Raw genomic sequence first — 25810 nt, forward strand, 5'->3', positions numbered from 1 at the left:
TAATAGCGTTATCGCCGCTCGCCATCTGTGTTGATTCCTCAAAGTTGCGTAAAACCTCACAGAGGTCAGACATCAATGCCCACTCGTCGCTTGTGAAGAGCGGAAGCTGACTGGAAAGGCGACGACCATGTTGCAGCTGGTATTCCACTACTGCCCTCTGCTGCTCACAAATCCTGGCCAACATGTGGAACGTAGAGTTCCAGCGCATGCTCACGTTGCACAACAGTCAGTGAGCTGGCAATTGCAAGTGCTGCTGCAGGGTTGCCAGACCGGCGGAAGCTGTCGATGACTTGCGGAAATGGGCACACATGCGGCGGACCTTCACCAGTAGCTCAGGCAAATTAGGGTAGGTTTTAAGAAACCGCTGAACAACTAGGTTGAACACGTGGGCTAGGCATGGTATGTGTGTGAGCTCCAAAGCCGCCACCAAGTTACGGCCATTATCAGACACAACCATGCCTGGAGGAAGGATCTGTAATATATGTTGATCTGAAACATGTTGATAAAATGAGCCTGATGTTTGGTTTTTAAGCACGTTTCCTAATAAAATACGCACTGCGAGGTGAAGCTGGACAATCTACTTTGTTTCGCTATTTCTCAGCCTTGGTTCCGGTTCTGTGTCCGTGCTCCTCGGTGGTGTATGGTGAGGTGAGCTCCAACTTGGTGTTTTTACGTTCATGCCTGGTTGTAGGTTGAGTGGCAAGAGCCACAGCTCAGTCTGGTCCCTTATCCTCTGCCACAGCTCAGTTTAAGCTCGGCCTGTTGCCGCTTCCCCACTGCAGTGCTACACTGCTTCCAGCTACTGACTGATGGCTGACTGGTGCTGCAAGATGATAATTCAGAGGTGGAAGTGAAGGAGGAGGCGGAGAAGGAGAAGGGGGGGTTGCAGCCAATAACGTAGGCTGATGGAAGTAGGGTGCAATCCTTGGCGTCGGTAGCATCTTGCCATCCAAGGGTACGACTCGCTCTCGGCCTCCACAACGCTCACCCAGTGTGCCGTCAGGGAAATGTAGCGTCCCTGGCCAAAAGCACTTGTCCATGTGTCAGTTGTTAAGTGGACCTTCCCAATAACTGCGTTGGTCAGGGCACGGGTGATGTTACGGGACACATGCTGGTGTAAGGCTGGGACTGCACACCGTGAAAAATATTGGCGGCTGGGGACAGAGTACCGCGGGACAGCCACCGCCATCAGGCTGCGGAAAGCCTCAGTGTCCACAAGCCTAAATGGCAACATTTCCATGGCTAGCAATTTGGAAAGGTGCGCATTTAGTGCTATGGTCTGTGGGTGGGTGGCTGGGGATTTGCACTTTTGTTCAAAGGCCTGGGGTATAGACATCTGTACACTGCGCTGGGACACAGAATTGGATGTGCTAGCTGATGATGCTTGCGAAGGTCCAGGTGCAGGGCGAGAGACATCCGGGCCTGCTTCTTGGACAGGGGATTGGCCAGCACGTAAGGGGAAGAGGAGGCAGTGGTGTGACCCGCAGACACTGGTTGTGGACCCAGACGTTCGGCCCACCTATTAGGGTGCTTTGATGCCATGTGGCGGATTATGCTGGTAGTGGTGAGGTTGCTAGTGTTCAAGACTCTGCTCATTTTGGTACTATACAGGTTGCAAATTACAATTATTTTATCATCTGCACTTTCCTCAAAAAAGCGCCAGACTGCGGAACACCTACTCCTTGGCAAGGGAGATTTCCGTAAGGGGGTGCTCCGGGGAACGGTTGCGGGCCTGTTTGGTGTGGCCCCTCTTCTCCCTTTTGCCACCCCACTGCCTCTTCCAGCCTGTTGCGGTGCTGCGGATCCCTCCCCCTATGTTCTGCTGTCTTCACTTGGCTTGCCACCTTCCCAGGTTGGGTCAGTGACTTCATCGTCCAGCACTTCCTCCTCCACTTCCTTACTCTAGTCATCTGACTTGCTGACCTATTAACAACCTCAGTTATTGACAACTGTGTCTCATCCTTATCATGAACCTCTTGAGACACTAATTGCAGTTGACTTATTGGCAACTGTGTCTCATCATCATCATCCACCTTGTGAAACACTAATTGCCGTTCCCCACCGTCATCTTCTTCTGACTGTGGATGCTCCAGAGTTTAGGAATCAGGGCACAAGATCTCCTCATGTCCCTTTTCAAGCGAGCTTGGCAAGAGGCCCAAATTAAGGAATGGTGATAAAAAAAGCTCCTCGGAATATCCGAGTGTGGGATCACTTGTTTGCCAAGACTCTCCATTGAGGGTGGAAGGAGTATCAGGGTGAGGATTCTGTTGACCAGACTCTTGACTACTAAGACTGGACTTTGTGGAAGACAGGGTGGTGCTTCACCGACTGGAAGCAATATCTGCTGCAATCTAACCGAGCACCTGGTTGCACTGGTCTGACTTCGAGAGTGGTGTCCTGCGCCGCTCTGCAAACTGGGATATGAAGCTAGGTATCGTGGATGACTGTGTTTCTTTTGCTCTGGCAGCAGGCACAGTTTTACCGCGCCCAAGGCCACGGCCTCTGCGTGCACCATCAGCAGCACGGCCACTTCCCTGTCCCTTACTGCTCGCGTTGACCATATTAAATGGTATCAATTCTTGAAAGTATGTCTCACGTACAGTAGTGCAGGTTTTGTAAGTGTATGCGCAAATAAAGTACACAGAATGTCACAGATATTTTTAGGATGCACACACGTTAAACAGGAGGTATAGCACAAGTAATGAATGTAATACACTGAATGAATGTCACTGATATTTAGGATGCAAAAAAACGTTATACAGGAGGTATAGCGCAAGTAATGTCGCTGTCATCAGCGGCTAATAAAAATTACACTGAATTAATGTCACTGATATTTAGAATGGGCAAACGTTATACATGAGATGTAGCGCAGGTAATGTAACTGTCCACAGCGAACACCGTCTGCGGAAAAAGTACACTGAATGTCACAGATATTTTTAGGCTGTGGCCAAACAATTGAAAGCTATATTTTGCTGCCAGATACAACTATAGTCCTTAAAAGGACTTTTGGGTCTCTAGTAAGTTTCAGCAATTTAGTGCAGGTTGCACTAAAAATATATATTGCTGCCACACACAACAATAGTCCTTAAAAGAACTTTTGGGTCTATAACAAATATAAAAACTAAAATATTCCTATTTTACTCCCCACACTATCTCTCCCTTCTGCTCTCCAGCTCTCCCTGACTAAGACTGAGCCGAACACGTGTCATCGGGTGCTATATAGCACGCGATGACGCTTCCGGCCAGCCAATCACTGTAATGCCAGTAGCCAACAATGCTACGGCATTACAGTGAATGGCAGTACTTACCTGCACGTTTATTGGCTGAACACCGCGATGTGCCGAGCATCGCGATGCTCGAGTAAAATTTGTGTTCGGCCGAGCATGCTCGGCCAACACTAATCATGACTAATACCCTGCATGTTTGATCATAATATATAATAATTTTAATCCTCTGTGCTTTGCACTTTTGATTGTGTTAAAGTGTAACTGTCATATTTTATTTGCTAGTTTATTAGAGCTAGGCATGTATACCTGAGTTAGTCTGTCACTGATTGTCAAAAGATCTGTAATTACCTTATAATAACATATTTCATTAATGTCCCCTGTCCCTTTCCACTGCTCCCTTAAAAGACAGTTGCTATGGCTTGTCTATCTTTGGCTAAGAAGATAGGCAGAGGGGCGGTCCTTCACACTGCATGCCTGCATTAGGCCTCAGAGTGAGGAGGCGTGTCTCTCAGTAATCCAATCTGATTAGCTGGCAGGGAGCTGCTGGCTACAGCAAGTGTGCATGTGAAGTGAGGGAAAGCAGTTTTGGCCTCAGAGATCTGGCAGAGGAGCCATCTTGAGAAGGTCCTCATATTGTAAATGTTTAAACAGCCGTAACTAAGGGAAAAACTCAAGGAAAACAGTGGTATGTGAAGAAACTAAAGATTGCTTTATGCATAATGCTGCTGCAGCAGTAACATATGCTAACATTAATTTTTTTTATGAAAACATGACGGTTACACTTTAATTTGCTTCTAGGCACGTGTGTTGCTGAGGAAAATGAAAGTTCAAAATCGCCAGTCGGAAGCCTCATCCACTATCTGTGCTTATTGGAGGGGATACAAAGTAAGGCTGTCTCCTCAGCTTCATTATCAGGAGGGCACACACTAATTGCTCCGTTTACAGTGGTTATTACCAGCAAATCGATTTTGTCTGTCATGACTCATACATAACGTGTCCCTACTTCACCCTACCCCTATCTATCTATCTCATTACTCTTCTGCCTTCTGTGCTATAAATCTGTCAGGGCTGAAAGTGTTTGTCTGGTTTCAAGAGGAAACTGGACAACTCTCAGGATCAACTTGCACTGGTAAGTACTGTACTTACCTACAGTACTGCAGCCAATCGCTGTCTTCAGTCCTGCGCCTGAAGAGGCCAGTGATTGGCTGCAGCGGGCATGTGTTGTCACCTTAATATCACAACTGCAGCCGGGTAAATAGAGCCCAGCCAGTAGACCTGGAGTGATTGCATAGAGTCTATCAGGTAAGTACGTTATCGTGGGCTAATCCAAAGGGTTGTCCGGTTTTCTCCTGAATCCGGACAACTCCTTTAAGTACAAATCTGTAAGTAAAGGTCCTTTTACATGGACTGATGATCTGTCAGATTATCGGGAAAGAGCATTTATATGCAGGCTCGTTCCCTATAATCTGCCTGTGTAAAAGATGCCGGTGATCACCGGATCACAAACGCTCGTTCACCAGCTGATCATGTCATTCAGGCGGCAGAGGAAATTATCGTTGTGTCTATATAGTGAAGGAAGATGCTGCAACTCATCAATAAAATTCTTTTTATTAGGTCAGAAAGGAATACCGGAAATATTTCCGATCCAGTGCATCAAGAAAACTGGCCAACTTTATCTACCTGAGGATTGTAAGTTCTTTCTGCCGTTGCTCAGTTATTTGTGGTTGGTACGTTTAAAGTATTATAATAAAATTTCACCTTGAAACAAACTTGAGACGCTCTTCCCAATAAAGGGAGTGTCCAGAAGTAGTACTACAAAGCATGACTGATTTCTTCCAGACCTCTCCTGTCCACAGGATGTGTGTGGTATGGCAGCTTATGTCCATTCACGTCAATGGAGCTCTGCTGTATTAGCAGGCATAAACTGTGGACCATGCACAGGTGTAGGGCTGTTTGGGAAGACAGCAATGGTGTTTTTTAATCAATGAAAACCCCTTTAATTGAATGATAATCCAGATAATAGCATCAATTTCTAATTCCCCTTATTTGACATAAACGCAGTTGCAGGTTATTTTACGGCAGCTCGTAGTCAGGTATCCATTAAACCCTGTACATGTGCTCCATTAGGGCATATGGTGATCTAAGAGCAAGTCCCCCTTGGTCCGTCCATCTACTACAATGTTACCCATTCATTTAACACTACGAGGAGATTTATGAAAATGTCAAAAAGAAAGACTGTTTATTGCCCATAGTAGCCAATCACAGTGCAGCTTTCATTTTATCCTCAGCTCTTGAAAAATAAAACCTTGGGGGTGATTGGTTAATATGGGCAACTCAGGGCCCATTTACATGGGAACAAGCCATTCATTCCTGATCATTGCCCGCTCGTTTAAAAGGAATAACTCCCAATTGTCTCAATCTTAACATCTCAAGACAGAAGGGTTAGGCTGGGTTCACACTTGAGCGTTGCGCAAACGCGCGTTTTACGCGCGTTTTTGACGCGCATTTTTATGCGCGTTTTTGTAATAGTAAACGCGCGTTTGACGCGCGTTTGTGTGATTCACTACAGTGTCCTATGGCCACAAACGCCCCAAAAGTCGCTCATGTACTTTTTGGAGCGTCGGGCGTTTTACAGCGCGATCGTACGCGCTGTAAAACGCCCAAGTGTGAACCATTCCCATAGGGAATCATTGGTTTCTCCTTGTTGAGCGTTTTACAGCGCGTAGGAACGCGCTGTAAAACGCTCAGGTGTGAACCCAGCCTTAGACTTAAAGATGCCCCAAATTTGACATTATGTGACATTTGATAAATCTGGCCCAAATTATGACAATGTAGACTTCTGCAAAACTGATTTTAAAAATTCCCCTCCTTAGGGAGGGGAAGGGGTGTATTAAGGTCAGCTTCCTCCCCCGCACACCCTCAACACTGTTTTGTAAAAGTGGAAAGGGAGGTGAACAGCAGCACTTGTAATCTGCGCATGTGACAAATGTATAGCACACAAATATTGTAAATTTAGGTGGAAATCAGCACTTTTGCAAAAATTTACAACACTTGTATGCCGTACATCTGGCACATGTTCAGATACAAGTGATTTTGCTGCCGGTATCTGCACATGTGCCGCATGCGTCCACTTGGCATACAGCTCCTGCTGAGAATTACAGGAACCCAGGAACAGCCCGAGGAAGAGGATCCAAGGACCTGTTAGATTAAAGGGGTTGTCTCATGACATTACTTATCTCCTATTCACAGGAGCTTGTATTTGGCTACCTCCGTCAGTCCAAATATTTGATGGAGCGGCGGCACACATGCGCGACCGCTACTCCATTCAAATGGGGAAATGCAGAGCCCCGCTTCTCGTGATAGGCAAGGGATAAGCAATAGGGGATAAGTCTTCATCATAGGACATGCAGTGCACTGGGCCGCTGGTGAGGTGTGAGAGCATGGAGCTGGAAAGGATGGGCATGGTGGCGGTAGAAGCAAGGATGGTTGTAGTCCTCACAGTGGCCAATCCCACTCCCTCTAGCGCTGTCTGGGCCGCAGGTGGATTGAGTGGAGGGGCACAATCCTTCTTCCTGTCGAGGCCCTCCCTAGAGTTTTTGGGGTCTTCTGTCTGGTGGCAGCTGGGGTATCCTTGGTATTAGGTAGATGAGCAGTAGGATGAAAGGCAGGAGGGAACGTGTGAGGGTCAGGGGATAATAGTCTCTTTACTGAGTAGATGATGGAGTTTGTAGTACATACACAAGTAGTAGGAACAGTTCGGAGGTATATAACACAGTAGGATTCTTCCAAAGGTTGTATATAGGAGGTGGCAATGATGGTAGTAATCCTCCCTGAGTCCCTTTTTAGATACACTATGCAATCCTTCGAAATGACCACAGGAGTACAATAACTCTCAATATTCTTTCTGCAATGCCCAGTCCGTGGGGTGCAGAACTTAGATCACATGGTCAGTCCTTCTCAGAAGTGTGGTGGGTGCCAGAGACAGTTAACCCTTTCCACAAGTAGGCTATTGCCATAAACATGCTTGCACTTTACTGTTTCAGTCCAGGGTGGCCTTTTTAGAGGTTCTCAAGCATCTGCAAATGTCTGTTCTCTTTCTCTCAGGGGTAGTCCCTCAGTCCAGTTGCTTTACCTGCCAGCTATTAAGTTTCAGTAATGAACATTCCCTGCACTAGGCTTAGTTGTCAGCATCTCACATGCACACACTCAGCAATCACTCCTAACCAAGGGGTGAGGCTAGCTTATCACCCTGGTAATAAATACAAACATCTGGGATACACATTGCATAATAAAAAGAATACTTTAACAATTTATGTACTTTGGCAACAAAGCACAATATTAACTCTTTAGCAGTGATCCACCGGGTCACTTCATACATGGGATTGAAAAAAAAAAAAAGAAAATAGTTTAAATTATAATCTAAACAATTTTATTTATGCCCATATCTGAGAACTTCTGGTTTACACTTTGTACTTTGTAGATTTCAGCCTGTACCTTTAATAGGTAAAAAAGAGTTATATAGTATATGCATGGACTTGAGTGCTTGATAACATTTTCTTTATTCTTATTTCTCAGCTCCAAAAGTATTTCCTGGGACTGAAGAGCAACCTTCCATCACTGTCTCCAACAAACAAAACCTGGGCGCCTCCCAAGTACAAGTTTCTCACTGGTGTAAATCAGGAATTATCAAAATTATTCCAACTTTGGAAGGTAAGAGACTTAAGGGTTCATTAGAGACGCCGATCAGACAGACGATTACACCCGGAACACATTTAAACATTCCCTCAGAATCCCAGGCACTAAAATGTGATAATAGCAGTTGTGGTGTGAAGACCGTTCACTTTGTATAAATTCCACAAAAAATGGCTATACAGCGTACATGTAGTGTAACTGCAGCATTATTATGGCAAAACTAGATCAGAGAGCAGAGCTGAACTACTTCTTCATTTTCATGCAGCCACCACTAGGGAGACCTCAATTCCAAATACATTATTTCAGCTTTCATTCCAGTAAATGGTAACTGTATAAATTTCCATGTACTGAGCTCCCCCTAAGGCCCCTTTCACACGAGCGTGACGGATTAGGTCCGGATGCGTTCCGGGTGCGTTCAGTGAAACTCGCACTATTTTGCAAGCAAGTTCAGTCAGTTTTGTCTGCGATTGCGTTCAGTTTTTTCCTGCGTGGGTGCAATGCGTTTTGATGCGTTTTTCACGCGCGTGATAAAAAACTGAAGGTTTACAAACAACATCTCTTAGCAACCATCAGTGAAAAACGCATCGCACCCGCACTTGCTTGCGGATGCAATGCGTTTTTCACGCAGCCCCATTCACTTCTATAGGACCAGGGCTGCGTGAAAAACACAGTATTTAGAACATGCTGCAATTTTCACGCAATGCAGAACTGATGCGTGAAAAACAACGCTCATGTACACAGACCCATTGAAATGAATGGGTCAGGATTCAGTGCGGGTGCTATGCGTTCACGTAACGCATTGCACCTGCGCGGAAAACTCGCTCGTGTGAAAGGGGCCTAATAGTGGCTGCAGCTTCCAGACTGGAAGAAGATTTATCAATGTATTTATGCCAGTTGTCTGAAGAACGAGCACCATATTTATGGAGCACCTAGTCCACCTTTTGTCCTCTTTCACACGAACGATGCTGATTAGGTCCAGATGCGTTCAGGGTGCGTTCAGTAAACTCGCACTATTTTGCAAGCAAGTTCAGTCAGTTTTGTCTAGAATTGTGTTCAGTTGTTCAGTTTTTCCGCAATGCGTTTTGATGCGTTTTTCACGCGCGTGATAAAAAACTGAAGGTTTACAAACAACATCTCTTAGCAACAATCAGTGAAAAACGCATCGCATCCGCACTTGATTCCGGATGCAATACCTTTTTCACTGAAGCCCAATTCACTACTATAGGACCAGGGCTGCGTGAAAAACGCAGAATATAGAACATGCTGCGATTTTCACTCAACGGAGAACTGATGCGTGAAAAACATCGGGCACGTACACAGACCCATTGAAATGACTGGGTCAGGATTCAGTGCAGGTGCTATGCATTCACGTCACGCATTGCACCCGCGCGGAAAACTCGCTCCTGTGAAAGGGGCCTTTCCGAAATGGAAGTCAGATGAGGTGGACGGTGACTTTCTTTTTATTACTATTTTTAATAAAAATTTCTCCTGCTTAAAAAAAACAAAAAAAAAAAAAAAAAAAAACCCTCTAAACTTATCAGAAATCTGTGTTGCGCTTTGTGTTTCCTGAGAGTGATTGTCACACAGAGACAGGGAGAGTGGGTAGGTTAGGGGTCCCATACTAAGTTTTAATTTGACTGAAAAGTTATGCATGCTCTGCTGAGCTGAGTGTGCCTGTGTATGGGGAAATCGGGAGACAGATTTAGTTATATGTTTTGAATGTAAAATGCTGTAATTTATAATATATTTTGTGTAAAAGATAAACCTAAAATATTGGTTTACATTGAAATATAACCACTATGTATACTGTATTTTATCTTTTTGTGTAGTGCAAAAGATACAGACAGACTATAACCCCTCAACGCAAGGCAATCCTCCAAGATAAACTAACTGCCAGTGAACTATTTAGCGGAAAAAAGAAGTCCTATCCAGCCAGGTCAGTATGCTCGAAGAATCTAAATGGACATGCAGATAATGGAATGAATGATTAGTAATGTGATGAGGAATGCACTTTTCATGCTATTATTCTGTATTCTTATCTGTGAACTTTTAAATGACCAGATTTTTTTTATTTTTGAAATTGTTCTTTGCCGCAGAGAAATAACATTTAAATCAAATGTATTTTTTTCTTCTTTCTAGTGTTCCAAAACCATTTCAAGGAGATTCTGCAGGTGTACAGAAAAACCCCAAACTTCAAAAATTGATTGTTGCAGATCAAGGAAGGATAACGGTAGCGGCCAACGTGCAAAGAATAAGCAAAACTGATGGCAAGGTTGGTTATTCTGACATTTATCTGTGATAAGGAAATTGCCACTCACCACAGCAATGACAAACAATGACAACTGTGAGATCAGGCTCCGACTGGCCCACAGGGGGACAGTTGAATCCCCCTGTGGGCCCTGAGCAAGAGTGGGCCCTGAGCAAGAGTGGGCCCCGAGTCCCCTACCCCTTATACAAGTGACAAATGGCACAGTATATTGACTATATACGAATATGCAGCTTACAGAAACTCAGCCAACCTATGCGTGCATATACAAAACTGGTTGGATTTTTATAGAGACTACCCAGTTTATTATTATAAATGCATCCGGTGGCTGAGATGACCTCTAGACACAGAAACAGGCCAACCAGTGTCCTCTTTCTCCAGGAATCTGTCTTGTCGTCGCTGCAGGGACCCCACAATCAATCATCCTGAGCATCTTTCTTCTGCCTGCTGCTGTGTGAGCGTGTAGTGTTTGCATGTTGCTGTACGTTGGGCCCCCAGAATGAATCAATGTCAATATAACATCTACAGCAGTATTTAAATAAGTTTATGCTTAAACTGTGTTTAATGTGTATGTTTAGTGTATACCTCGGGAGACACTCCATAGACTGCTATAGGCAGAACCAATGGCTGGGTAGGTATACATCTAAGTATACAGTATAGGATATCACTAGAGATGAGCAAATTGATTGTAAACAATCCAAAGCTTTTGTGATTTGTTTCAGAGGAAGAAGATGAAGGATCACATGATACTGGGAGGAATTGTGGTGGGGGGTGGGGGGGGGGGGTTGGATCTTGACCTGATTGACTCAGATTCAGGGGCAGTATTAATGATGGTCTTTTGCTGAGAATGTCATAGAATTCCATTCTGTGTTCAGCTTCTGACCTGGAAGGGTATCTTGTGGCAGCGTCCGACCAAAAGCAATTTGAGACACTATAGGGAGAAAATAGGAAGATACATTTTAGGGAATTTGATCAGGGAAAGCTTAAGGGAAAGCTCTGAGGGAGTGAGGGACTGATTACACAGTTGTGTGTTTAATACAGCTGCTGCTAGCATCTACTTCTTTTTTTTTTCTTTTCTTTTTTTTCTGTACAAGAACAGCCAGTTTTTTTTTTGAAACCACAATTTTCTACAGTTCACAGGCTTATTGCCAGCGCCCCCATAGCATGCTGAGCAAGTACTCATTTTTTTTCTTCAAAAAATAATTTCAGTGCATTATACCCATGTTATTTAATGTGTTAGATAACGTTATGTTATAAGAAAAGCATTTTACAGCAATAACACCATTATTATACCTGTGTTATTAAACACGTTGCATATTATTGCAAGATAATGTTCAGTTATATCAAAAAAATGTTACAGCAATAATGCCATTAATATACCTGTGTTATTAAATGCATTGCATGCTATTGCAAGGAAATGTTTAATTATGGCAAAAGCATTGTAGGCAACAACGCCATTATTGTACCCGTGTTATTAAACATGTTGCATATTACTGTGAGATAACGTTCCGTTGTAGCAAAAGCATTTTACGGCAATAAAACTGTTATTATACCCATGTTATTAAAGGCATTGCATAATAGTGGAAGATAACATTCAGTTTTAGCAAAAAAATAATTTGGGTAATAACACCATTATTATACTCCTATTAAACATGTTGCATTATATTGCTAGATAACAGGTAGTTATATCAAAAAGCATTTTACGGCATTAATCCCATTAATATACCTATATATACCCACATTACTGGAAAATAATGGGTAGTTACAGCAAATCCAATAATGTATTAACTCTATTTTTATATCCGTGTTTTGAACATATAGTTCAAAAACATTTTACCACAAACATTGCATTGTTATACCCATGTTATTGATCACATTACTTCATCAGACTGTGTAGTTCAAATACATTTTACTGCAAAAAACTGCGTTATTATGAATTTAAATTGTCAATACCAGTGTGCAGTGTTTAGAAGGGAAGGGGCATTTAATTGTACCTTTATCTTTAAATGACAGAAAAAAGCATTTTCAATTTTGCTAGTACTGTTTAATTATCTATGTACCAAACCTGTGACTTTTAATTTATAAACCTCAGGCCTTGTCATCTGAGATTAAGAATGTGAGTAGTAGCGGCAGTAGTAGCACAGTTCTCCCTGGCTTCTGATAGGCGTCACATTATTATTTAGGACAAAGTGGATGAGATTGTGGACTAAATGCCTCACTTCTCCTCTCAGTCACAGCAGGATAATGAAGATGTCACTAATAAGCGTCACTTCTTTTTTCCTAAGAAGAGGCAACAACACCCCATGTGCTATGGAAGATAGTCAAGGTAGTCTCCTTGTTGATAACCTGTGTGAGAACAGTCAGTGTTTGGACTGCTGTGAGGAGAAGGTGGGGGTATCAGACAAGCACAGCTGTGTTGGTGATGGGTGTTGGTAGTAGTGGCACTTCTAGTCATTGTGGTGGAGGTAGGGGCAGTGGTAGTGACAGTGGCACTGGAGTCAAATACAGAGCAGGGAATCAAGAAAATCAAAATATTACTTCATTATAAATATATTCCCAAATATCTTACATTAGTTATAATGGCTCGTTTTGTCTGGGGAGCAATCATTCTGTCCTAATCACACAGGAGGACAAGTTACTTCACAACGCTGAGCTCAAGAGCTGTCTCATCCTCCTCTCTTGCTTGTCAGGGATAATGATCCTGAATACAGTTAATATGGTCATCAGATGAATCTCTGTAGGAATGGAGTTCATGAGCACATGTGGCTAATGAGCAGCAGCACTTGTCTGCAGTCTCCATTACCACAGTCTATCCTGTCTGTCCTCTCTGTACTTCATGTCTCCTCATGAGATTCAGCTGAAGATCTTATCAGCTGTATTGAGGATCATAATCCCTGACAAGTAGAACAGAGAGGAGGACGAGGCATCTCTTTAGCTCAGTGTTGTGAAGTAACTTGTCCTCCTGTGTGATTAGGACAGGTTTTATGTGTACCAATAGGACACCGGACATTTTGTCTCTCCTAATGATTGCTCCCTAGACAAAATGAGCCATTATAACTAATTAAAGGTATTTGGAAATATATTTGTAATAATTTTCTTATTTCCCGGAGAACCCCTTTAAACAAATACAGGCATTCTGCCCCTGTTAATGTATAGTTTTTGGATGCTTGTGCAGAACAAGCCACTGTTTCTTTTGACTTTAACATGTGTGTATAAATGGGGCAGGGATCTGCCTCCATTAAGGCATAACGTTTGGATGCTTGGTTCCAAACGGACTACAGAGTGACCCGGTGACAGAGTGGGGAGGTGGGTGGCAATACCAGTACCAGCTGAAGATGGTGGGTGAAAGGAGCACTTGGCATCAGATGTATGGCATCAGGCGGGTGGCAGCATCAGAATAATAGCTGAGGCAGCGGCCAACTGACGACATAGGATGTCTCTATAGTGGTTCAGTTTGTTGTCCTTCTCAGCGGGTGTGAAAAAGGCCCCCATTTTGGACCGGTAGCGAGGGTCCAACAAGGTGGAGAGCCAGAATTCCTCCCTCTGCCAAATGGTGACAATTTGGCTGTCACTACTCAAGCAAGTGAGCATACCTCTATCTCCACTGCATATTTCCACGTGGTGTCTTGGTCCTCTGCTTCGTCTTCCTCATCGCCGTGTAGCTCCTCTGGCTGCTCCTGCTCCTCCTCTCCTGTCACCTGTGTAGAAAAACCACCCATTTCACTACACATTGCTTGTGCTCCAATGTCCTCCTCCTCCAGTTCAGCTCCCACAGGGCTCATATGGCCGTGAGATCTAGGCGCCACGTCTCCAGTCCCCTGACCAGCCATTGTTACCACCATCTGTTCCAGGACATGAAGCAGTGGAATGACGTTGTTCATCCCGTAGTCCTGGCGACTGACAAATAATGTGGCCTCCTCAAAGGGCCTGAGCAAACGGCAGGTGTCACGCATGAGCTGCCACTGGCTGACATCGAAGTTACACAGGGGAGTACTCCTATCCGCTTGGATCATCAAGAAATAGTTTATGGCCTTTCTCTGTTGGTATAGTCAGTCCAACATATGGAGGGTGGAATTCCAACGGGTGGAAATGTCACATATCAGCCTATGTTGGGGGATGCTGTTCTGCCGCTGCAGCTCAAGGAGGGTGTGCTTTGCGGTGTACGAGTGGCTGAAGTGCATGCAAAGTTTCCTGGCCATTTTTAGGATTTCTTGCAGATGGGTGGAAGACTTCAGCAACCGCTTGACAACCGGATTGAACACGTGTGCCATGCAGGGCACATGGTCTCAGCACTCCTTGACGCAGCACCGACATCATGTTCTTCCAGTTGTCGGTCACCATGGTTTCGGAAGGGTGGATGTCTCCTCCACTTCTTGGCTGGCCAGTAGCTGCTGACTGTCCTCTAGTAGCTCGTCCTTGCTGTATAGTGGAGCTGAGCCCACAGCATATAATACTTCCCTGGCTGAGGGAACAGAAAAGAACAGAGGCAGGTTGACGCCAGGTGAGGGCACAGGGCCTACTCCCGGGCCATGCCAACTAAGGGTTGTGTCTGATGAACCCACCAACTCTTGGCAGCGGGCGATTCAACCATTAAAGAACCGCTGGGTTGACCGCTAGATGACACCGGGAGCGCAGGCCTCTCGTTGCGGCTCCTGCTGCCATGCCCCCTAACTCTGCTGCGACCTGTGCCTGCGCCAGAAACATTTAGGCTTCTGCCACTCCACTGTGCAGGGCCTGGCACTTCCCTGTCTGACATAGGCCTCTTTTACACGGGCGTCATGGATTTGGGCCGGATAAGATGCGGGTGCGTCGCGGGAAAATGCGTGATTTTTCCGCGCGAGTGCAAAACATTTTAATGCGTTTTGCACTCGTGTGAGAAAATCGGCATGTTTGGTACCCAAACACGAACTTCTTCACAGAAGTTCGGGTTTGGGTTAGGTGTTGTGTAGATTTTATTATTTTCCCTTATAACGTGGTTATAAGGGAAAATAATAGCATTCTTAATACAGAATTCTTAGTAAAATAGGGCTGAAGGGGTTAAAAAATTTTTTTAACTCACCTTAATCCACTTGTTCGCACAGCCCGGCTTCTCTTCTTTCTTCTTCTTTGCTGTGCAGGAGGAAAAGGACCTGTGGTGACATCACTGCGCTTATCACATGGTGCGTCACATGATCCATCACCATGGTTACGGATCGTGTGATGGTCCATGTGATGAGCACAGTGACGTCACCACAGGTCCTTTTCCTCCTGCACAGCAAAGGAGAAGAGAAGCCGGGCTACGCGAACAAGTGAATGAGGTGAGTTACATTATTTTTATTTATTTTTTAACCTCTCGAGCCCTATTCTACTAAGCATTCTGTATTAAGAATGCTATTATTTTCCCTTATAACCATGTTATAAGGGAAAATAATAATGATCGGGTCCCCATCCCGATCATCTCCTAGCAACCATGCGTAAAAATCGCACCGCATCCGCACTTGCTTGCGGATGCTTGCCTTTTTTACGCAGCCCCATTCACTTCTATGGGGCCTTCTTTGCGTGAAAAACGCACAAAATAGAGCATGCTACGATTTTCACACAACGCACAAGTGATGCGTGAAAATCACTGCTCATGTGCACAGCCCCATAGAAATGAATGGGTCCAGATTCAGTGCGGGTGCAATGCGCTCACCTGACGCATTGCACCCGCGCGGAAATCTCGCCTGTGTGAAAGAGGCCATCCTGGTAAATCAAATAAATAAATAAAAAGGAAATTAAAACACCCCAAAAAAGTCTGTAATTTTCTCACTTCACCACACAGCGGCTAATAAGCCCTTTTTTTCACTAATACAAGCCAAAAAGGGCTTTAGAACATATAACTGCACCGCAGAACAGAAAATATATATTTTTTGCCACTACTGAATGACAAAAAGGGATGTAATTTTCTCACTTCATCACACAACAGCCAATACTTTTTTTGTGCCCTAATACACGCCCAAAAAGGGCTTTAGAATATATAACTGCACCGCTGAACGACAAATATATTTTTTTTTTACCACTAATAAATGACAAAAAGGGCTGTAATTTTCTCACTTCACCACACAACAGCAAATATTTTTCTGTGCCACTAATACACGCCAAAAAGGGCTTTAGAACATATAACTGCACCACTGAACGGCAAATAGGCCCTTATTTTTTTTCACTTATACACGCCACAAAAGGCTTTACAACATATAACTGCACCGCTGAATGGCAAATAATATATATTTTTGCCACTAATACACGCCAAAAAGTGCTTAACCCTGTACTGCTTCAATACTGTGGAATGATTCTTCCCTATCCCTTCCCTGAACTTCTATACCGCAAAATAAAAGTTTTAAAGTCTTTTCTACCACTGTCCTTAGCGCCTGCTGACGTCTCTCCTTGCACTAAGTACACTGGAAAATGGCTGAATCCAAGATGGCTGAGGCTATTTATAGGGCTGTGACATCACAGGGCTGGCTGGCTGCTCATTGGCTGCATGCATGGCATTGTGGGTGATCCCTTGTTCCAAGAGTTCCTTGCTCCATATCCTAACATGTGCAGAAGCCATTTTTAGGCGAAGCGTGAGGAAATTCAGATTCGGTGTAAATGACATTTATTCAGAAATTCGGATCGAATTCCCCTTCGTCAGCTCCAATTCACTCATCTCTAATAGTAATGATAAGATGGGGTTCCACCAAGCTTCTAGCTTTTGCCAGTGTTCCACAATGTATCGTAGGCAAGTTTAATCCCAATCACCAATCACCCACTGCACCTGTTCTGACACTTCCAGGGTGCCCCGCCAGTCTCTCCTTTCTGATCCCTTGATTGGCAAAGTAGTCATTTTCTGTGTGTTGAGAGGAACCAGGAAGGAGACACACGGGAAGTGTCAGGACATTGGTGAGATGAGTATTTTTTTTAACCTATTCTGAGTATTTTGGCGGAAAAATATTACCAGCCAGACCACCCTTTTAAATCAATGGTTTGTCTGTGCCATGCAGGACAGGAAAAGTCCTCCAGAGTGAGAGGTGCTCCCCCTCCCCAATATAAACTCTCCGAATTCCCTAATAGAGTATATGAAAGTGGGTTTTCTAAACTCGACAACCCCTTTAAATGGTACAGAAATAGAAAAAGAAAATACATGGAGAACTGTGGATGTCGATAACTACATTTTGACTAAATGAGGGAAGAGTGTCTTACATATTTAAATCTGCTTTTTTCTAGGGAACAGCCATGATATTTTTACTATCGAAAACACAGGTTTCTATTGCCGATACAAAAGGTCAGGTGAAGACATTAGTAAAACTGGATGAGATTTCCGGAGTTTCTGTAAGCAAGTTCAGTGACGGCCTGTTTTTCATCCAGCTGACTCAGGTACTGATTCTGTAACAACCCTTATAGTGTCAGAACTATTTCTATTCTGGATGTTTAGTTCTAGAGATGAGCGAATTTCATATTTTGAAATTTGTTCACGCTTCATTTGGTGGTCAAAGCAGAATTGCGTTATGTATTCCGTTACCACGGACCATAACGCAATTCTATGACGGAATGCATAACGGAATGTCATTAGAGGCATTCCGTCATTCATTCCATCATAATAGAAGACTATGGGCTGCAAAACGGAGCCGCCCCCGTTTCTGTTACGCAGGAGAGGTCTCCCCTGCATAACGGAAATGGGACGGATCCGCTTTGCAGCCCATAGTCTTCTATTATGATGGAATGAATAATGGAATGCCTCTAAAGGCATAGAATTGCATTATGGTTCGTGGTAACGGAATCCATAACGCAATTCTGCTTTTACCACCAAACTAAGCGTGAACGAGTTTCATAACGTGAAATTCTCTCATCTCTATTTAGTTCCATTCATCCTTCATAAATCATATTACATCACTCACTTTAAAAACTGGACATACAGTATGACGGTTTCTAGTCATAATGGACCTAAACTTACAGATCTAGTAATATTTAACTTGACACTTGCAGCAAACTTTAAATTGACGCCACAAAAACCACTGAAAGTCGAATTAAAGTTTGCTGTCAATGTGTATCTTAGGCCACTTTCACATCTGCGGTTTTGAAGGAAAATACTATTGAATAATACAACCGTCGGCATCTGTTCGGGGCGGATCCGGTTGTATTATCCCTAAAATGAACAAGATGGATCTGGCACTAAAACCATTGTAAGACAATGGGCGCCGGATCCATTTTTTTTCATGTCTGAAAAAACGGATCCGGCACTTACATTGTGTTTCACGCTGGATCCGCCTTGATCAGTATCCCATGACGCACACAAAAGCGCTGCTTCAGCAGTTTGTGTGCATCATGGAAACGCAACGGAATGCATTCTGGTGCACTCCATTCCGTTTTGTTCAGTTTTGTCCCCATTGACAATGAATAGGGACCAAACGGAAGCGTTTTCCTCCGGTTATGAGATCCTCTGATGGATCTCAAAACTGGAAAGGAAAACGCCGATGTGATAATAGCCTTACATGTCACAAGTGTCACATGAAAGACTAAATCTGTATAAATATTATTCAATATTTTCTAATAAGCAGAGTAGAGAAACCATCCATATCTCACACATCTACTCTACCAATTATAAAGAGTATAAGAAAGTGCATGTAGAACTCCGCTCTTATATCAGTTGTGTCTGGCCGGCTACTTCTGGTTGGGAGCCGGACACAACTGATGTATGTGAATGTGACTCCAGTACACAGACCTGGCGTCTGTACACGGATATCGCCGTACAGACAAACTAACATGCAGTGTTTTCTGTCCGCCACTATTTGGCAGTGATTGGGGGGGCAGACCATCATCTTCTAATCACTTACGTGACTCTTCAAAACTCTTCAATATAAAGAAAAAAGCCTGAAAAAAATGCATCATACATGTGTTAAAGGGAGTCTGTCACCTCCATATGGCCACATACAGCGCTTACATTGTCCTATAGCACACCTATACATGACTGTAAGGGTCCCCGTACCTTTGTCTTTTTCTTTACACTTGCGGAAGCTTAATTCATATGCAAATGAGCACTGGCAAGTGTCCAGGGGCGGCGTTCACTGTGTTGGAGCCCAGGCTGCTTTTTTTTCATTGCTTGCCCACCCTCCTATTCCCTTGCGTCATCCTTTGGTCCGGCCGAGATTCTGCGCCTGCGCACTGCCTCGCCGGGCTGGGGCATGCGCACTGTGATGCCCATTGTGGGCACGGCATCACTTTAACTACTGCGCATGCGAATGTAAACATCGCGAAACCAGCGGCAATGTGGCGTTCGCCGGCACATGCGCAGTAGTTAAAGCGATGCCGTGCCCACAATCGGCAACGCAGTTCGCATGCCCTGGCGAGGCAGTGCGCAGGCGCGGTATATCGGCCGGACCGAAGGATGACGCAAGGGAATAGGAGGGCGGGCACAGGCGGAGGCTGGGTCAGGGAAACAATGAAGGCCGCTCCTTGGCACTTGCGGGTTTCATTTGCATATGAATTAAACTTCATTTTTCCAGCTTCTGCAAGTGTAAAGAAAATAACAAAGGTTCCATTACATTCATGTATAGGAGTGCGATAGGACAATGTAAGCGCTGTATGTGGCCATATGGAGGGGACAGACTCCCTTTAAGCAGAAAACACCACTACAAAAATGCCATAAAAGATGACTGCGACATGCAAAGATTCTGCAGATTTACAGTATAAGTATTTTGACGCCTTTGCTGCATCATTTCATTTTTTTTTTTTTTGCAAACCCAATGACTTCAATAGATCCACATTTGCAGTCAAGAATAGGACATGTTCTATCATTTGCGAATTGGACATACTGATGCGGAAAACACATGGGAGACATCCGTGTGCTCTCCACATCCGTATGTTCGTTCAGAAAAAAATACTTGGCCACAAAATGCAGTTCACCCACTGAAGTCAATGGGTCCAAGAAAAAAAAAAAAAAGGATCCAGAATGGATTTCACGTGAACGTCATCCGTATTTTGCAGATCTGCGTTTTGCGGACCGCAAAATACATACAGTCATGTGACTGTACTGGTTAAAGGGGGTGGCAGTCAGAAGACAAGCTCAGTTGTAGGAAACAGGCCTATATGAAATGTAATAGAAGGATATCCAGTCTTCACCCATGGATTTTGGGTTGCTTTACCCTTAAGTGTCTGTAAAGTTAATCGCCTTGTTTACAGTGTGACCTGCGACCACTACCGTGCACTGCTGTTGAGTATTGTGAGATAATTGAAACTTTCTAAAGGTGTACATACTCTTTAGATCAGAGTTGGTTGAACCTGCAGGTTGTGGTGGGACTGGTTGAATATCTATCCAGTGTCCTGACCCTCTACTGGTATGTGCCCGTCTTTGTGCATACTATAGCAGTAACCTCCTTATCTGTGTTGTAGACATCCACACCAGGAGCCAAAGGAGGAGCAGCAGGAGATCTTCTTCTAATAAGTGACAATGTCATTGAGATTGTGACAAAACTTCATAAAGCTGTACTTGAAACAACACAAAAACCGTTAAATCTTCAGATTACGGATGAGTATGTGTCTATGAACTATTCTACAGTATATTACTATTATTTTTAGAGATGAGCGAATTGAAGTCCGACAAACTGACTTCCATACGAATTTCAGGAAAAATTTGATTCGCCACAAAGCCGTATTTCCACACACTTTGTGGTAACTATTTTTCCTGAAATGCCAGTAAAAAGAAAATACTCACCTTATCTATTTCTCGCAGAAAGGTCGTTGTGGCCATCTTGATTAAAGAAACCGCTCAAAATCCTGTGAGCGGTGACATGTGACATCACCACATCACCGCGCTGGCTGGGCTCGGTGATATCATTGTTGATGATGTCACCGCACCAGGCCAGCGTGATAATGTCATCAGTCCACCACGCGATAATTTGTGTGGCTTCCTCAATGAAGATGGCTGCGACGGTCTCACCACGAAAAAATGGATAAGGTGAGTATGTTTTTTTTAACCCTGATTAACCCCAGAAAGGCATCAATTTTAGGGCTCATGAACACGGCCGTTGCCTGGCCATGCCCATATTGCGGTCCGCAAACAGCAGGTCTGTAATATGCGGGCACCGGCCGTGTGCACTCTGCATCATAGATGTGGACCCATCCACTTGAATGGGTCTGCAATCCGGAAGGTCCAGTGCAGAACGGAGGCACTGGAAGCACTCTGTCCGTGCCTCCGCACCGCCAAAAAATAGAACATGTTCTATTTTTCAGCAGTGCGGAAGGATCACGGACTCATTCAAGTTGAATGGGTCTGGATCCGTGTGCGGCAGCTGTTGCCCATGCATTGGGGACCGCAAATTGCAGTCCCAAATGCACGGAATGGCCGACCAACGGCCGCGTGCATGAGCCCTTAATGTCAGATGCCGCGATCAGTGATGAACACGGCATCTGAGGGGTTCAATGATGGGGGTCGGCGCGATCGCCATTTTCTGTCATTGCGTCTGCTACATACAATGGAATTAGATTTGTGACAAAGTCAATCGGAACAAATCAAATTTCTTAGATTTTTAATAACTTTGCTTATCGCTAATTATTATGTATTAAAGGGAACCTGTCACCATGATTTTGCGCATAGAGCTGGGGACATGGGCTGCTAGATGGCCGCTAGCACATCTGCAGTAACCAGGTCCCATAGCTCTCTGCGCTTTTATTGAGTTAAAAAACTGTTTTGATCCATATGCAAATGACCGGATATGAGTCCTGTAGCCGGAGATGAGTCAAGCGGAAAGGAGCCCAGCACTGCCCCGCGTCCTCCGAATCTCCTCCTTGCTGGCTGACGTCACAGAGCTGGAGCGACGAAATCTCGCGATGAGCGAGCTAGCGCATGCGCAGTGTCGGCATCATGTTCATTCCCTGTGCTGGCATCAGCACAGGGAACGAACTACGGATGCGCTAGCTCGCGCATCGCGAGATTTCGGCGCTCCAGCTCTGTGACGCCAGCCAGCAAGGAGGAGATTTGGAGGACGCGGGGCGGTGCTGGGCTCCTTTCCGCTTGACTCATCTCCGGATACAGGACTCATATCAGGTCATTTGCATATCAATCAAAACGTTTTTTTAACACAATAAAAGCACACAGAGCTATGGGACCTGGGTACTGCAGATGTGCTAGTAGCCATCTAGCAGCCCATGTCCCCAGCTCTATGCGCAAAATCATGGTGACAGGTTCCCTTTAAGTTCTTTGCTACCAACTGCCTTTGCCTGCATTTGATGATGGCCAGCTCTTTGTGAAGGCCACCTCTACCAGACCAGATTATTCAATTCCTTACATCCTATGTATATAAACTGTCTTATTTGAGAGGTCCAACCTCTTGCAATTTCATTTTACTACAATTTTCAGTTGTTGCCTCAAGGCGCTTTCATTGTAGTTTCTCTATGGTTTCTTTCCGCACAATCACACATATGTCCTATGCTCCTATTCTAGGTTTTCGGTGAAGTTCAAGAAAGATCCAGTGGTTGTTAAAATAATTGAATCACCAGGACAAAACGGCAAAGGCCCCGTGTTCAAGAAAAAAGGAAGTCAAAGACTAGAAGTCTTTGTCTAATGACCAGGTCTACAGGAACTTGCTTATCCAGAAACTGCCTTCATAAGAGGCAGAGGTCTTGACGTAAATATCTAAGGGTTACCACCGCTGGCTTCTTAGCATCATCCTGAGGAAAATAAATAAAATAGGAGAAATCAATAAGGAACCCATTGGGCCTCATTTATCAAAATTGTTTAAGAAAAACTGTCCTTGTTGCCCATAGAACCAATCAGAGCTTGGTTTTCATTTTATGGGGCTGTGTAGTGAATAAAAGCTGCACTGTGATTGGTTGTTATGGATAAGAAGGCCAGTTTTTCTATTAGGCAGTTTTGATAAATGAGGCTCACTGTATCAGAAGAGGTTTTTCTGTTTCCTAATTTAGGATTACATTCTGCTTTATTATGCACATTGAGTTTAATATGAAAACTGACCATAGCAACCAATTTTATTTCATGTTTTTTTTTTAAAGCTACTATTTGATTGGTTACTACGGGTAAGGCCACATTTCTCCATAGACCTTGATGTCATGTATTTCTAGTTACAGAAAACCCTCCAATAACTTATCTTGAAATCAACGGCTGCATATACTCTACACCCCATCTTAACTTTATTGAAAACCATATCCTATAAATGTATACATTGAATATCATTAATGTACATACACTCGTGAATCAGATAACAATTTTCAGCACTATGAAATAATAGTATCACTTTGACTTATTATCACATAATTTGATTCGATTAAACCTGTTTATCAGAGGCCCGAGCTACAGAGATTGAATATGTGCAGATATGAACGGCTTTTCATCAGACCCTGGGAATTGCTAGTGACAAATAATTCTGACGGACCTCCCGGCCACAGCAGTGAAAATTCTGGAACGTTTCATTATTGTTTTTATGAATCTTCTGGAAAACTCTGTATAAAATGTTCTGGATAAATTTGTTTTTGAGCAGACAATTATATAGATGAGAACATCATTGGGAGCAATGTGATTCTGAATTATTGGATGATGAAACACTGAATGTACAATTTGTCAAGAAAATTAGCTTTTTGTCAAAAGTCCCATGGAGATTGAGATGATATACAAGTAATAAAACCTTGAATGTGGCTCCTGGGTGAACTTGACTGTTTTTTTTTCTCCTAGTTTTATATTATGTTTACAAGTTGATGAAAGTTGTTTTTAATATTATCTTAAAGGGGTTTTCTAAGACTACAAATAGAAGGAGGTCCGATCCCTGGCACGCCCAGCATCTAGCTGTATCCAAGCCTCAATCGGTCATTGTTTATCAGGCACAGCTCCTTCTGTTTGGTACTGGCTATCAGTGATGTTCAGTTCACAGTGTTCGCCAGCGAACACATGCGGGCTGCCATCTTTAGTAAGGTAGACTCACCTGTCCGGCGATGCACAGGTAAGCCTGTGCCTGTGCCGCAAGCCAGTCTGAAATCAAATCCAGTCACCAGGAGCAGGCACAGAGCCTTTCTCAGAACTGCCTGCTCCCAGTGACCGCATTTGATTTCAGACCGGCTCGCGGCACAGGCACAGGCTTACCTGTGCATCGCCGGACAAGTGAGTCTACCTTACTAAAGATGGTAGCCCGCGTGTGTTCGCTGGCGAACACTGTGAACTGACCATCACTAGTGGCTATATATTGTATCACAGCTCAGTCTCATTCAAGTGAATTGACCTGAGCTGTAATACTACCAGGCACGGCTGCTACCAAAGGTATGCAGATGTACCTGGTAAACAGCAAAGTGTACACTGCGCATCGAGTGTCGTGGCGTCTTCTGTCAGCTATAATCACACTTTTAATATGACAGTAATGTGTAATTCAACTGTGTACTGAAATTGACATACAGTAATGGGGGTCATTTACTAAGAACTTAAATGGATCTGTGAACCGCAAGAGACTGTCCACACCGCAAAAAAGTAGGACATGTTCTTTTTTTTGCGGTGCAAGGCACAGACCGAAATCCCACAGAAGCGCTTCGTGGTGCTTCTGTGGGTATCCGATCTGTGCCTCCAATCCGCACCAAATTTTGTGGATTGCAGACCTGTTCAAGTCAATGGCTGTTTGCGGGCTTCAATACGGGCTAGGGGCACATACGTTTGTGTGCATGATCCCTAAGGCGTAGCTAAACCCTCAGATGACTTTTCAAAATAAGCTGTCATGTGTGGATACATGAGTGATGGCACCATATCTGACCATTATAAGATTTGCATCTGCCATTTTTACCAGTTTTCGGGGATATACATTCTAACTTTTACACCACTATTGTAGTGTAAAAAAGTAGCAAATTATGCTACATGCCACATGATTTATGACTTTAACAGCTACTTATCACTTTCTGTGCCATGATAAGGAGCAGGTCTTAGCAGGAGGGGCGTATCTTACTCCAGCGCACAGGTAATCAAGACTGGTGTACGGCGCAAATGTCCTCTATTTTGTTTTCTAACTCTCACTCACTCAGAATAACTTGTAGAAATGAAGTACTGAGCGGTATAGATGCGAATAAAGCACTTAGAGTGATTTTGGAGCATTTATTCCTCAAAATCAGCTCCAAAAAACACCTCAAATCAGCCTCCCATTCATGTCAATAGAATTCAGCGTGGAAAAAAGAAGCAGCGTGCCCTATCTTTGGGCAGAATCAGCGCTGAATCTGCCATTGAAAACAAATCCATTTAAGTCCAATCGTTTTTCATACGTTTTTTGGCGCAAATCTGCTTCAAAAACTTTACGCTGAAAATTCAGGTTTGTATTAAACCCATTGGTTAAAAAATGCGTTAAAAAATCACATCAAAAACTTGTCAAAAACCGAGTACACACGTGGATTCCACACTGATTTTTTTAGCGTGTATTTCAAAATCAGTCTTGTGAACTGGCCCTAACTATAAGCTGCTGAATGACGTATTTTTCTCTTCTGTCTGCTTGTTTCTCTCATAGACTCCTGTGGGCTGATATAATCTGACCCTTCAGTCGGCAGGCCCTCTTGGTCTTACAAGACTAATGTACACTACTTTCTTACAAATTTCACAAAGTTCAGAAATGGGTGGGGGACCCGCTGATTACTGAAGACAATACATTTTTTT

At 43.9% G+C, this 25810-nt stretch overlaps 1 protein-coding gene across 1 annotated transcript in view; it reads left to right on the top strand.

Annotated features, from left to right (window-relative positions):
• MYO1A (myosin IA) overlaps positions 1–23830 on the top strand; it is a 116783-nt gene extending 92953 nt beyond the window's left edge. Inside the window, exons 22-29 of the mRNA XM_044285315.1 lie at positions 4026–4112; positions 4842–4916; positions 7803–7937; positions 9749–9855; positions 10059–10191; positions 17410–17559; positions 20572–20711; positions 22622–23830. Coding sequence (XP_044141250.1) covers positions 4026–4112; positions 4842–4916; positions 7803–7937; positions 9749–9855; positions 10059–10191; positions 17410–17559; positions 20572–20711; positions 22622–22742 — 948 coding nt within the window. The 3' untranslated portion in view covers positions 22743–23830. The remainder of the gene's footprint in view (positions 1–4025; positions 4113–4841; positions 4917–7802; positions 7938–9748; positions 9856–10058; positions 10192–17409; positions 17560–20571; positions 20712–22621) is intronic.
• Positions 23831–25810: the final 1980 nt, after the last annotated feature.

This window comes from Bufo gargarizans, chromosome 3, assembly GCF_014858855.1.
Source record: "Bufo gargarizans isolate SCDJY-AF-19 chromosome 3, ASM1485885v1, whole genome shotgun sequence".
NCBI classification, from domain to species: Eukaryota; Metazoa; Chordata; class Amphibia; order Anura; family Bufonidae; genus Bufo; species Bufo gargarizans.